Source organism: Juglans microcarpa x Juglans regia, chromosome 1S (assembly GCF_004785595.1).
Source record: "Juglans microcarpa x Juglans regia isolate MS1-56 chromosome 1S, Jm3101_v1.0, whole genome shotgun sequence".
NCBI lineage: Eukaryota > Viridiplantae > Streptophyta > Magnoliopsida > Fagales > Juglandaceae > Juglans > Juglans microcarpa x Juglans regia.
The window spans coordinates 15,121,122-15,136,628 of record NC_054595.1 but is presented as its reverse complement, the minus strand read 5'-3'; the positions used below and the strand labels follow the sequence as shown (position 1 = coordinate 15,136,628).

The 15,507-nt window shown below is 35.2% G+C and overlaps 2 protein-coding genes across 2 annotated transcripts; both read right to left on the bottom strand.

Annotated features, from left to right (window-relative positions):
• Positions 1-236: 236 nt before the first annotated feature.
• On the bottom strand, positions 237-744 carry LOC121247344. The gene is made up of 2 exons (XM_041145709.1): positions 528-744; positions 237-406 (listed from the first exon to the last, which is right to left on the bottom strand). Exons 1-2 carry the CDS (start codon positions 742-744, stop codon positions 237-239), a joined length of 387 nt encoding a protein of 128 aa, XP_041001643.1.
• A 12,295-nt stretch (positions 745-13,039) lies between these two features.
• On the bottom strand, positions 13,040-15,116 carry LOC121246544 (UDP-glucuronate 4-epimerase 6-like). The gene has a single exon (XM_041144719.1). It carries the CDS (start codon positions 14,864-14,866, stop codon positions 13,466-13,468), a length of 1,401 nt encoding a protein of 466 aa, XP_041000653.1. The 5' UTR covers positions 14,867-15,116; the 3' UTR covers positions 13,040-13,465.
• Between the last annotated feature and the right edge of the window lie 391 nt (positions 15,117-15,507).

The following is a 15,507-nucleotide window of genomic DNA, read 5'->3' as shown; positions in this document are numbered from 1 at the left end:
TCCAATCTCAAGTCACCATTTTATTAGTTATTTCCCTCAATTTTTGTGGGTTCCCCATGTGTATTAAAAAAGAAAACTCTTTGGTTGGTTAATTGGAACCCAATACTGGTGAAACTCCCATCAGTTCACTGATCAGGCATCAACATGCACACAAACACAAGCCGTCTAGGTCCCCACTCTCTTTCCCTAATCCACCAGATAGATATGTACGTAAAGCCTAGTTGGATAATCACTAATCAATGTTGTTCAACATTGAATTGAAATGCAAATAACATATTAGAATATCCTAGCGAAAGAAGAAAACATATTGCCGATTTATTGATGCAGAGTTCCTTGGCCTTTTCAACGACCCGGGCAGTGATCTTCTTCAAATCAGCCTCCACAAAGGGCAAAACCTCGGCCGCTCCTACAATTTTCCAAAATAATAAGAAGTCCGCCTCATTCAATAAATCATATATGTAAAATCCCAACTAGGAACAGTGGTTCGTAAACAAGGGAAAAGATTCGTCGTGGGTGAGAGTGCGTACCAGGACTGGCAAAGCCGACAGTGGAAGAAGGAGTGGGCTTGGCGTGGGCGAGGATGAGCTTGAAAGGACGGTTGGCAGCACAAGGGACGAAGAAGTGATCCAGAGTCCACTCCTGAGCGTAGGTGTTGTGCTCGCTGTCATCGAAGCTGTACAAAAGAGAACGGAGCTGGGGGGGAGGGGGGGACACGGGGCAAATGCCAAAACTTTGATTTACCATGTTAAAACACACATTTCATTAAAAAAAAAAAATACACGTAAGCGGTGTGCGGAGGTTGAGCTACAGGGAAGAGGTTGTATAGAAGAACTCATTAATTAATGGGACTATATAATATATTATTTAATATGTACGACGTAAATGATGTGATTAATTATGATGGCTATGAATCCTTTTTCTGAATCCCTTTTGTTTGGGGTTAGGGGCCGGTGAGCTAGATATTCTTTATTAGTGATAACACTAGTTTTTTTTTTTTTTTTTTTTGACAAGTTAATATAGCATAGATAAACTAAGTGATTACAATGATACAAGATTCAATGAGGTGAGAGTCTCCGACAATCTTCCCAAAACAAACTAAAAGCAGAACCAAATAAAAATAAAAATAAAGATAAAAAAAAAGGGTAAGTCAAAGGCTTGACAATCCAGTCTCACAAGAGGAAGCCACTCAAAAGTGATTTTGACAAAGTCTGATAAACAGACTATAAACCTACGACTAAAAGTCGTAGTCGAGAGGGGTGCGCTGCATTTTGTTGATCTGGTCCAACTATAAGAAACTATCACGACCATATCATCTTGATCGCTGGTTAGGGAAAGTAGGAATATAAGAGAATAGCAACTAGAAGATCCAATACACTGGCAAAAGGCCACCACCGATCGCAGTGGCACGTGTAAGGCACGCGCCACACTAAGCAAGAAAGGAGCAGGCGGGTCTGAAAGATCCGAGGCCGTTGGCCAATGTGGTGCCGCGCGTGATGGCTAGAAACCCCTTCTAGTGTGGTGGTGCGTGGGGCCTACGCGCACTGTAAGCCGCGCGTGAGCCATACGCGCCACTAATCTAGACAGATTTCTACCTTCGTCTGACAGATCGGCGGCTGGGGAGACCAATGGAGAGGCGCGTGGCGGTCAAAATAGGTCAGCAAGCAGCAGATCGGAGCAACTAGTTACTATCATCGGAAAAGGTTCAAAAAATTGGAAAAAAAACCTATAAACTACAGCTGGGCGATCGGAGAGGGGGAGGAGACGAAGCTCCACCCCCCCTCTGGGTGGCGACGCTGTGATAGCTGGCTTGGTTGAAAAACGGGAGAGAGGAAACGTTGAAAGGTAAATAAAGTGGATACAATCAAAAAATTTTCAAGTTTTTCAGTCAAAGTGATAACACTAGTTTGATATTGCAAGATGGGGTATTGAGACATTCCATGTACCCAAAAAGAAATTGGTTCGCTCCCCTTCTTCCCATTTGTTGAGTCCTCGTTTGTTTTTACAAAACTTCTCAACTTAACTCATCTTATCTAATCATTATAACTTTTTCAAATTTTCACACAAAATAAAATAAATAATTCAACTTTTTAAATCCTAAAATAAAAATAATATTAAAAAAAATTCTAATAATATTTTATATTCAATGAGTAGAGTCGTGGTTTGAAATCAGAAATATTCTTCGTACACCAAGATGGAATCATATGTAGTATAATGTGTTTTGTTTTGATTTTTGAGTTATATATATACGTAGTGTGATCTATTTCCTTCTTGTTTATAATAATTTTATCTGATCACTAAATTAACGATTAATTTGGCCCTTTGATGGTCGATTTTCTTCTTTTTCACTATTTCTAGCATAGAAATTTGAAGAACCCAATACAATAAGTTCAAATAGCCTTAAATATCTGTTTTTGCAAAGATTATCATTGTGCAATAAGGGACCAAGCTGCATGATTTGTTATGGATTACCTAGATATATACATATTGAATTTCAATGAGATAACGTAATTATTCCACTGCATCATTCAATTAGGAATAGGAAGGGGAAGGTTTAGATACTTTATAATCAACATAGGGTACCATAAAACTTGTGTCCTCCAACGTTTTAATACGCCCACAAAAATGTGCTTATAATTTATTTGTATAACAAGATTTACAACTCCTAGCTAGTCTCCGGATTCGATTAAACACATCATGAGCCCTTCACATCAATTGCTTTAAATTAATGAGTAGATCACTCATTTAGGTGCATATATGGCCGGATTTAACATTAATCATCTCATACCTACTAATTTTTGCACTTGATTCGCGTTCTTTATTATATGAATTGGATTAAATGAGTGGTCGATTCGTTCTTGTCGCAAATATTATCAATTATAGCATCTCATATCTCAATAGATCCTTGTGATTCTACTACTACGTGTATAGTATTTTCAAAACGATAATGTTTTTCAAAATCAAACTTTGTTGTTCCACATCTTGGACTAACCAATATCTCTTAGAAAGTATAGTTAAAAGATATATGTCGATTCATAATGAAATAGATCATCTAGAAGTGGCTAGCTTGCAGGAAGGGATAATAACTTTATAATTAAGTACAAGAGAAGGATATATATATATATATATATATATATATATATATATATATAGGTTCATGAATTATGGGGTATGGAGATCCCATGTCAAGGATAGTGCTCTGAATCATTGTGTTAGGAAGAGATAATAAGAATGAGAAATGTTCAGTATGTAAAGAAATTTTATAACAAAACTTAGAAATTGATGTAACTTAATACAATATCTAAAATTACAAAGTCTTTTTTATTACAAAATAGATCTGATGTATCAAATTAAACCATGTGATTAATTTGTCACTACAAAAAAATAAATATTTATGACAAGTTTTTTACGATGAAAATAATTATTTGTAATGAAAATAAGTCGATTTTGACAAAAAAAAAAAAAAAAAATAACAAGTTTCTTATATTGTGTAAACTAAAGATCTAGCAGTACTAGCACATATATATGTCCTGCATGCAGTATTAATGATAAGATGATCCTCGGGGCTCGCAACTGTGCATGCATGGGTGTGACGGTGGATTTGCTACTGTGGAAACTGCTGCATGGCTGAATGGATATCCTGAGCAAGAGTACCACCCCCCACAAACCTCTCCACTCTCCAGCCACCCCCCTCCCATTCCCAAAGAGAATGGCTGCCAATCCGAGATTTCTTAATTTGCCAAGTACTTTTAGCACTGAAATTGAAAGTGGTAGTTCTAAGCTGCCCAACCCAGTAGAACAGTACTCCTCTATTTTTTCTTTAATTTCTGATCAGAAGAATATTGTTATTTCATCATTACCATATGTACATAAAACTAGTTATAAAGACAGATACATCCAAACATCAATGAACACTATTTTGTAATGTGTTGTTTTACATCAATTTATCTTTTCTATTTTTATATTATTTAAATACTTTTTATTCTTTCGTTTAGGTAAAGTGCTAGGTTCACCAAAACATTTTTAATAAAAAATTTATAAATTGATGTGATTAGGTGTGATATGTTACATCTACTTATACTGTAAAGAAATTTTACAATCTCGTATCGCCTATTAGTTTGTGACTTTATTTTAATGAAATTTCTTTCTGAACTAAAATTTCTCTTTCTTTATCCATTTTAAATATATCCTCTAATTTCAGATATTTACAATATTCCCAGATGTTTCAATATTTGCAATATATATCTTTCTATCCTTATGCAATGGCCACACTCAAAAGGATAAAAACAAGCCAAATAAAAATTTAAAAGAAAGAATAAGAGATATCGGAGGGGTAAGTAGAAAATGGGTGAATGGATGAAAGAGAATAAATAGTAAAATATTTTTAAATCCAAATTTTATGAGTTAGAGCGCTTGTAGTACTGAGTTAAACAAAATTAAAATTAAGCTTAAGTTTGGCCAGAGAGTTCAAAATATATTAGATTGATAATTAGTTAAATAAACAGCAATTTTATTGTTGGCTATTTTAACTGATAGAATATGACTAGTAAATACAACTAATGTCCATTTATTTTTTACTATTATTTTATTATTGATGTTTTTGACGTGATAGACTTTTCTTGCACTCTCCCTCTTTTTGTAAGCTTTGAATTTTGGCGTCTTTTTTCTAGTGACCGAAACAGTATGGATGAAAATTCTAGTTGGCTTTCTTGCGAGCTAGATTTAACTATATTGTTTAATTGGACAGCAAAATATATTACATGCGTGAATTCTTTGGACCCTATTCTCCACTAACCTATCCCAAACCGGATAGAGAGGGTTGGGATAGGATCGTGGAGCCCATCAAGGTGGTAGTCCAATTAATACGAACGGATGTTTTATGGATTTGTGGTCAGAAGTTCGAGTCAGGATATAAGTTGAAACCACTTATGATAGTAAAACCTAACATTTGGGCCATGAGATGGGGTTTGGACTAGCTGGATGCTTTGGGGGTATTGTGGTGACGGGCTCATCATTGGGACAATAGCTATGGCTCAAACCGAACATTTTGCAACGAGAAGGGTCTCTTATAATCACGCTTAGGAAAGATTGTTACATTGGTTGCCCCTGCTCCATTTTTCTGAAGGAAAAAAAAAATGATATGAAAAAAAAAAGTTTGGTAAGATAACTAGCGTACGTAATAGCTGACAAAGGTGAAAGATGCATATTGGAGAACCAGAGAGAGGGAAGCTTTCAAAAGCTTCTCCCACGCAAAAGAAAAAGATGTTTATCACCTTCCTTTGCAACATTCGAGGCGGATGCTTACACCTTACCACCGAAGATTCCAGCCTACTCCAACCCTTTTTTTTTTCCCTTTTTCCCCATGCATGCATTTTGATCAGTCCCTTTCATGATTTTGTAGGGTGCTCATTGTTGTTTGGATATGCAACTCCTTGGCCACCACCACCCTCACATGTCGGTGGTTCGTACTAACCTTTGCTCTACAGCACGTTTGCCATACACATCGGTGCGTATACACATTGGTGCTCTACAACTTGTCCTTCCCTAAGTATACATCACAATAGGCTAGGATTGAATAAAAAGTCAAAAATCCGAACTCCAAATCCGGCTTCGACAAAACAGAGTTAGAGTTGGATTTTTTTTAATTTTTCAGTCAGAGTCAGAGGTGTCGTTGGACCGACTCTGGCTCTGATCCGCTCTGACTCCGACTTTATGCTCTGACCCCTACTCTAACATTCCCTTCCGACTCCGACTTCGATATTGTACATATGTTATAAAAATATGTATTTATCTATATATTTATCATGTATACTAGTATAGTTATATAGTCAAATTCAATAATATAGTAATATGAGTTCATTATTATAAATAATATACTTATACTACAATATAAAAAGTTAGTCTACGTACAGTCCCCATTTGGGAACTGTTCATGCAAGCTCATACAATTATGTTAAAAAAAAAATTTAAAATTACAATAATATCATTTTTAAAATGATGTTTTTACTCTTTTACCCATTCCTCAATAGGATTGCACATGCAGTCCCTCACTCAGGACTACAAATGAAATTTCTCTAATATAAATAGGAAAAATTCTATTCGCAAACCTGAGTGGAGGACTGCAAATGCAGTGCCATTGATGAATGGAGGTAAAAGAGGAAAAATGTCATTTTAAAAATGGTATTATTGTAATTTTAAACTTTTTTAAACATAATTGTATGGACTTGCATGAGTAGTCCCCATTTGGGGACTGTATGTAGACTAACTCTATAAATAGAGTAATGATAGTTACATAATCAATTATAAAAATAAGTTAGACACTATTATTTAAATAAGTCTAGTATAATAAGTTAATAATACATATACTAATTTAATAAAGTATAATAACATATACTTAGACACTAGAAAGTCTAATACATAATTAAGTTATAAATAAATTAGACATTAGTATAATAACATATAATACTAATGTATAATAACATGTAATTAGACACTATAATATAAGTCTTGTATAGAAATAAATTAATCACTAGTATAAAAATAACTAATAAGGATAGTATAATAACTTAATAACACATAATATTAATTTACTAAAGTATAATAACATGTAAGTAGACACTAGAAATAAGTATGATGTACAAATAAGTTAATAAGTTAGACACTAGTATAATATAATAACACGTAATAGTATAGTATAATACCATGTAATTAGACACTAAAAATAATATATAATGCTATAGTATGATAACATATACTTATACACTAAAAAAAATATGTAATACTATATTATGATAACATTTAATTAGACACTATAATATAAGTCTAGTAAAAAAATAAGTTAGATATTAATATAGAACTAAATTAACTGTGAATGATTTAGTTTTAAGTTTTTAATTTTTTGAAAAAATTGAAATTTGCAAGCCCACAAAAAATTGTTTTTGAAAATTGGCTAAATATGAACCTAAAAAAAGCCCAAAACTGAAAACCCAAATTCGACTCTGCTCCGATAAGTCGGAATCAGAGTTAGATCGGATCCTACACAAGTTAGAGCTGGACTTGGATTTAGGGGAGTCCGACTCCGACCAAGTCTGTGTTCATCACTAGCCATACACATTGGTGCCAATGCACGGGCCACCACCTCTCCTCCCTGAAATGGTACCCTCACCTCCTCATCCTCCCGCCTTCACCCTCATTTGAGCGGCAAATGTTTTGTTTTCATTTCCTATTTTTAAGCTAATGTTTTGGAGCTTGATCTACTTATCTCTATATATAGATGTATAACTTTAACTCGACTTTATAAAAGTATCAATAGGGGTGAAAAATCGACCGGCCACTCTATTGGACCAAACCAGTTGAACCGACCAAAAGAAGGCTAGTGAACCGGCCGGTTTTAGGTTAGTTCATCAGAAATAGTCTAATTTTGGGCCTTTTTAGACCTTTTTTTGTCTATGTATAAAGTATTTTTTGGCCCAATGAATGTCCTAATTTGATATAGTGACATGTTAAGGGTCAGTTTTAATATTTAAGTTCTATTTTGATTTTTGAACACCATTTTTAACGTTAAGTTAATAAAAAAACCAAATGAAAAATTGTAAATACATGCTAGATAATTCAAAAAATTAAAAAAGTAAGACCAACACCACCATGATACCATCCACCACTTCAAAGTCTAAATTCCACTAGATGTTTGGTACACATTATAAACCAAGTTATCAAGTCTCAAATTCAATTACAAATAAAAAAAATTAAAAATTGTCATAAGCACCAAACAAATATTACTAAATAAAAATGTCACAATTACAAAACCAAAACATAAATAAATATTCTTGAGTCTTCACTCATGATGCTTCAATATTCATCAATGGTTGTGATATTTGATTGTACACCAAACTCTATACGAAAACATAGATAAGAAGAAAACATAAAGTAGTAGTAAGTTTTAATGATGTAAGATAATAAAAAACAGTTCTAAAATTAAATAAATATTGAATGAATCACATAACATTAAGAGTGCCCACCAAGAAGCTCTTTATATTATCCATGGACTCTCGAATATCCATAGGTGTCGACATTTGTTTCAACCACTTTTGAACACAATTAAGGGCCTCCTTTATTCTTGGAGTCAATTAATGAACATTGAAACTGATCAAGCACACAACCTTCCATACTAAATATAGACTCGAACATGATGGTGAAAACATTCGTGGCCAAGAAGTCTTATGCAATCTTCAGTATAGGATATGTAAACTCTTTAAGTTTCCACGAAATCAACAAGTCAAAAGAGGCGGTCCGAGACTCATAACCATATGATATATACTAATTCATCTCTATTTTGGAAGTGGTAGATCCTAAAGTGGAGGATATTTGATCTCATTCATTGTACCATCATTTATTAGTATTGTCATTGCCATCATCTATGATTGTAGAGTTCGGAAGGGGCTCATATTGTAGGTTAGTCATGGTAGACCTGATTGTCGCATTCTACTTTTCATACAAATCTACGAATAATTGTCTCAGATTCGATACCAACTTTTCAGCCCAAGTCTCATCATGGACTTTCTTTAGGTGGAAACTAAGAAGCCCTAACTTGCTATGTTGATCAAGTACAACTGCAATCAACATAAACAAATTCAACATATCCAATGACCCCCAATATTTACCAAACTTCCTTCTTATGCTTGTGGTTATGCTTAGGAAATAATGATTATCACTCTAGTTCAGTCTAATAACTCTTTTGGAGTTGGCAAATCTCCTAAAAACTCATGTTAGCTATGACATATAAAGAACTAGAAAGTTTTATAGTCACATTATAAAACATTTTTAAAAATCTTACAAATGCTCACACCATCTCAACAAATTAAGAGAGGAAATTGTAGTCCTCACTCTCCATCTGCATAGAAGTATTCTCAAACTTCTTAGTTGCCTCCAACATCATATATGTTGACTTCCATCGAATTGATACATCAAGGGACGAAATTTTCTTATAATCACTTTTTTCTTTTTTCTACACAACTCTCAAACTTATCTAATGTTGTGAGAGATGAGCGCACATATCTAACTGTATTACGAACCATTGTGATGATATCACTACACTCACTCAAACTCTCATTCACAATGAGTTTCAAAATAAGTGCATAACATCTCATATGCATATATTTTCCCCTCAACGCATTACTTGTCCAAAATTGTCTCAAATATTCAACAGCAAGGTCATTCCACATACCTCCCACTAGTCTATCCTCAATGATTAAGAATTAAATAAAAATTAAAGATTTTTTTTTGTGCAATTTTCAATCCCTATCAATAAAATGTGCGGTTACACACATATAGTTAAGACTTACAGATGTCCATCTATCGGTATTCAATGAAATCTTCATGCCACTATCTTTAAACAACTTTTTGAACTTTTATTTTTCAATGTAAATAACTTAATGCAATCTCTAGCAACTGTAACACGACGTGGTACTTTAAACCTAGGTTCAAGAAACCAACACACCTTCCTAATTAAGCCTTTTCCCTTCTACAACTCTGAATGAAAACTCATTTACAATTATCATTTCTACAATAGCCAACATCACAAACTCTTCACTGTACTTGCAGGTTACAAACTTACGACGGTCCTCATCATACTCCTAACATTTTCAATCCCCTCCTCGAGTGTTGCCTCGCCCACCATTTTTTTTTACTATCTATCAAATGACCCACGTTTATAAGAGTTTTTGGGACATATAAATAAATGGTTTTCCCTAGTTGAAGTCTCATTCCTGTGTGAGTGGCAAGTACAAAATAGTTACACTTGACCATAGGCTCATCCATGGAACAAGCCTCTACCTTCTTGAAATGGTCCCATAAAACTGACAGATCCTTCCTATTCCATTTCTTAGGAAAGAGGACAAGTATTATGGGTAAATGCACTCGGGGTAATCCTAATGTTTAGGTATTTCTCAAATCATCTATTAAGTTTGTAACCAGTTTGTTTGAAAAATTGGAGTTGATAAAAAATCTATCTAACACGTGAAAGAAAAAATCTACAAAACACAAAAACAAAAAACAAAACCAAACAAAACACATGCCCCAAATATCACAACAACAATTACAACATAGTATCTAATTAATAACATTCTATTTTTTTTTATTTCTTTAATGCAAGAAATTGCACCAAACCGAATGTGTAGATCACTCACAATGAGAAATCTGCTCTCTATTACTTTTCATCCCCAATCCAAAAGGTTTAAAGGTTTAAAGCTCGCTCCCAAAATCCGTAATGCCTATACATAGATAAATAAACAAGCTAGATACCATATAATAGGAAAAATATGGATTAAGTGGCAACTAGAATATTTTAATAAACTAACTTGTTGGTAATAGGGATTGTAGGATGGGCATGAGCCAATGGGGACGCTAACAGGGACGCGAGGAGCAAGTAAATAGATTGTCGAATCGAAAGAATCCAATTTATAGGCCACAAGTAGAACGACAAACTGAGTAGAGAGACTCTAGAGAGAGAGAGAGAGAGAGAGTTTAGATCGTCAAATAAGGGAGAAGAGGTAGGTTTGTACTTCAACCCTAACCAAAACGACGTTATTTAGCTTATCAAGTTAAACATCATCATTTTAATTAAATTTTTTCGTAATTGTCTTAACAAAGCATAGTGGTTTAACTTACTTAAGTTAAATGACACTGTTTTATATTAGCACAATAGATATATATAATCATTTGGTTTATTGGTTTAAATCCTGTGCAGATCGAGAACCGAACCGATTTATATAGGTTCTACCTCTTTGGACTACTAATTGACCAATTCTCCATCGCTCCCAGTAGTTTTCACCATCTCTATTAGCCGGTTTTGGTTAGTCCTAGCCGGTTTGTTCGATTACTGTTCACCCATAAGTATTCTATTAATTTTTTATAATTAGGAAGTGAGTTTTGTCTATCTAACTTGACGAAGAATTCAAATGATGCAACTTTGAGATCTTCAACCACTATTCCAAAGCAATTAGTAGAACTGTTCATTCGTTGTCCGGCCCGAGAATTTGGGTATACTCGAACCGAAATCTGGGTTTCAAACACGGGCCAGAACCTAGACTGGGCTAGCCCAAGTCAGAACCCGAATTCTAGGTTGAACCCTTTTTTTTTTTTTTTTAACATTAGAATTCACAAAAAAATAATCAGATAACTAGTGTAATATATCCTTTTTCTAATGTTACGCAAAAGAGATTACCCAAATTTCTCGCTCTTCTTTTTTTCTGGGATTGCCATCATGATTGTCATTCTCGTCTTTAGAAGAAGAAGAAGGTGACGACGAAGATGACATTAAGAAGGAAAAAAGAAGGAAACAACTTAACAAGGACAAGAAGATATAGATAAAGATAAAATGTGAGGGACCCAAAAGGTGGGTGTCAAAACAAAAATATATAGTTGTGGATAAGCATTGAAATTCGCGTGTGAAACAATAGACAACTCTTTTTGTGTATTTATTTTGATTTTTCATAACTAGTGACATTTGAGAATTAATATGATTGGAGCCGTTAGATAGTGAAGTAGTGAACACTAGTTTGTTATAGAAATCTGTCAAGTTGAAAAAGAAAAGAAAAAACAGATTATCCAAACTGAGTGTACCTGGATTTTACTATGCAACCCGTAATCAGACCCGATTATTCGGATTCTGGATGAACATTCTTATACATTCAACTCATCCATATCTTTCTATTTTTAGAGTTTCTCATAATAAATGTTTCAAACAATAACCACAGTGACAGACTATGGTCCGGACCATATTTATTTGACCCATTCTTAGTTTTCATTCGTTATGTTTCACAGTTTCACTGGATGTTTGCTGAGACTTCATTACTTTTTGACGTATTTCTCTTCCCATAAGTGATTTTATTTCTTTTTGGCGTATTTCTAATTTTATTTTTTGGGTATTAAAAAAATAGACCGAGGCCTCGTTTGTTTTTATAATTATTTTCATTTCATTTCATCTTATTTAATTATTATAATTTTTTCAAATTTTTATATAAAATAAATAATAATATTTTATTTAATTTTTAATTTTTATATTAATCCATCTCATGTAATCTATAAAAAGAAGGAAAATAATTTATACACAATATTTTTCATTATACTTTACATAACTATGTTTTAAATTAGAAGTATTTTTATAAAACATCTTATAAAAATAATATTATTTTATAAAAATATTCCCATCTTATAATATTATTATGAAATATATTAAAAAAAATATTATAATTTGTGTATATATCATCATTCAAAAGAAACGCACGAATCAGTTGGTTCCGCATAGAACAAAATAGTACAAACAAAAGCAAAACAGGTGATGGTGCCACAGAAATGGGAGACATAACAGTTGCCAAATTCGGTAAAAAGTTTGACAAACATAACATAATCAAAGGAATCCAACATGTTCATGACTCATTTTCTACGCGTAAAAGTGAACCATGAATTATTCCCAACTCTTATCTCGCGTGTAGAAACTTAATTCCATCACCCTTTTGCAGTACTTTTACTTTCTGTTTTGGGTGGGGTTTCTTTTTCTCTCTTATTTGCAACCCAGCAATGGATAAAGTTAAATTTATTTTTTTAATTTTTATTTAAAATCATCTTATCTCACTTTACTATCTAAATCAGTCTTTAAGTTTTGCAAATTTAATAATATTTAATATTATAGTTTACAAATTAAGTATATAAATCTCCCGTATTCTGATTAAAAAATAGTGAAATTCACCGTTAAAAAAAATATATTTTCGTGTGGATATCAAATTTACCTATTTTGTAAAAAACAAAATACATTGAACTTACATGGTTTAAACCAGTCATTTCTCTTGCACATTGTACTTTATCTACAAGGGGAGAGAATCTCATGCCACAAGTGACAACCCTACCACCAACCAACTACCCTTTCATCCACCGAAGCAATCTTCAAAAGCCAAAAAGAAATTATGACTAAACAAAAAAATAAAAAATAAAAAAATAAGGCGAAAAGATAATAAATAATTGAACGCACAAATAAACAAAAACTAATAAAAGGCGTGGATGATTCTTGATGTCATCATTAACATTATTGTTGTGTTCTGTCACAAATTTCTTTCACCCTCTCTTTTTTTCCTTTTACATCAATTCAACGGCTAACATCTGCAATCTTAATTTCTAGCAGATCTCACCGACAAATTATTACAGCACAGCACAGCACAGCACAGAATAGCTACCCCAGTTCACAGATCTACATGATTTCCTCCCACAGCTTCGTTCTCTGTGCTGCTTCATCTTTTTCTGTAACAAATTTATATCTATATTGTACAGCTTCAACATCTTGATCCAACACTTTTGAGGACCACAACAATATCTTGACCAAAATATATATGTAAATGGAAAAGAAAGAACAGAAATTTTAATTCAAAGAAGAAACGTGATCCAGAGTGATTGATTTCGAATATCATCTTCATCATCGTCAATTGGATTCTTCGGGATGATCATTATTATTGCCACCGGCACTGGTTTCCTTCCTTACTTTCGATTGAATCCCATAGTAATTCACGTACCACTTGACGAACTTTCTCAATCCGGTGGACAAATCCGTGGTGGGCTTGTACCCGAAGTCCCTGAAAGCCAAGCTCACATTGGCATGCGTGTATGGCACATCCCCATTCCTCGGCATCTTGATCACGTGTTTCTTGGCTTTGGTGCTCAGCAACCCTTCCAATATCGACACCAACTTCCCCACCGGCACCGGTGACTTGTTTCCTAGATTGTAGATCCTCAGCTGCGCCGGTCTCCGCTTCTTTCCGCCGCTCCCGGTGCTCTTCTCCGCCGTGTCCAAGGCCCCAACGCACCCTTTCACGATGTCGTCGATGTACGTGAAGTCACGCGCCACCTCCTCGCCGTCCTGTGTCCTGTACACGTCAATGGCCTTACCTTGTAAGATGTCCTTGGTGAAGAAGAAATAGGCCATGTCTGGTCTACCCCAAGGTCCGTACACCGTGAAGAATCTTAAGCCAGTGAGGGAAAGCCCGTAGATATGGTTATAGGTGTGGGCGATTTCTTCGCCTGCCTTCTTTGTTGCGGCGTAGAGACTGGCGGGCTGGTCGGTCCGCTGCGATTCGGAGAATGGGTTCTCGGTGTTGAGGCCGTAGACGGAGCTGGACGACGCCCAAACGATTGCCGGTTGAGGATTCACAGCCTTGGCAACTTCCAAGAGATTCACAAACCCAGCAATGTTGGATTTCACGTAGGATTGTGGATTCTGCATGGCGTAGCGAACCCCGGCCTGGGCGGCGAGGTGGAGGATGTGCGTAAAGGGAACGACGTCGAATAACTTGGTGAGCAATGGGGCATCGTTCAAATCTCCTTCCACAATAAAGACTTGATGTTTGAGTAAAAGCGCCTGCCTCGCGCGCTTCAGCGAGGGATCATAGTAGTCGTTGAAATTGTCGAGGCCGAGAACGCCGTCGCCGCGTTTCTTCAAGGCGAGGGAGCAGTGGGAACCAACAAAGCCAGCAGCGCCGGTGACGAGGACGGACATGCCGTTGGGGCGGCGGGGGGTGGAGGAGTGGCGGACTTGCTTCTCCCAGGAGGGGCCGCCGGCGTGGGGACCGTAGAGAGCGGAGGAGAGGAAGTTGCGGCGGGTAGTGTGGAGATGGAAGGAGCTGGGGGCATCGGAAAGCGGAGGGTAGTGGAGGACGAAGTAAAAGATGAGGGCGAGGGCGATGAGAAGAGTGGCGCGGAACAAGACCTTGGAGGAGGCGTTAATTAGGAGCTTTGTGCTGTTAACTCTGCGGAGGTAGCTGTTGTAGCGCTCTATCTTTATGGTCTTGCTCGTGTCTGGCGGAGAAGAAGCCATTTTGCTTAGCATAGCTCCTTCTTTCCTTCTTTGCTGTTGTGTTGTCTAATTTCTCTTGTCAGAAACAAATTAGATCAAAGAGAGAAAGAAATGGCTCAAAAGTGTTATTTATCTGCGTGTGTGTGTGTGTTTGAGAGAGCTGGATTGAGGTTGCGAGCCCTGAAGTTGTAAGGGATGTTGAAAGATTTAAATGTAAAGAAGAAGAACAGAGAGATATGGGTTGGTGTTGGTTGGAGACCACTTTCTTTTTTCATTTCTTTTCCCTTTTCTTTTTTTTCAACTCTTTGTACTAATTACGGATGGAAAGTGGCAGCTTGCTAGCTCATTTATATAAATATATATATATATATATTATGGCATTCATAATTAAATAAATCAAATATAAAATAAGAAGTAAATGATTAGTAAGAGAAGTAATTCTATCATTTTCCTTTTTACTTTTATGTACCATAAATACCCTCCTCGTCCGTTGCTCTCATCCTCCCATGATTAATGCCGTCTTATTATAAATTTCTTAATTGCGATTGAAATTCTTCAAAACAATCAAACCAATGACCCAATAAATAGCAGAGAAGTCCTGTATAATACATTCTTATTCACTTTTATCTTTCTGAATGAATGATGTGTGGATTATTAAATTTATTATTTTTAAC

Excerpts from the sequence above, each read along its gene's own strand:
- LOC121247344 (XM_041145709.1), bottom strand. The coding sequence starts at position 744 with ATGGTAAATCAAAGTTTTGGCATTTGCCCCGTGTCCCCCCCTCCCCCC. Across the intron at positions 407-527 it reads TGTCGGCTTTGCCAGTCCTG|GAGCGGCCGAGGTTTTGCCC; the intron begins GTACGCACTCTC and ends GGAAAATTGTAG.
- LOC121246544 (XM_041144719.1), bottom strand. The coding sequence starts at position 14,866 with ATGCTAAGCAAAATGGCTTCTTCTCCGCCAGACACGAGCAAGACCATA.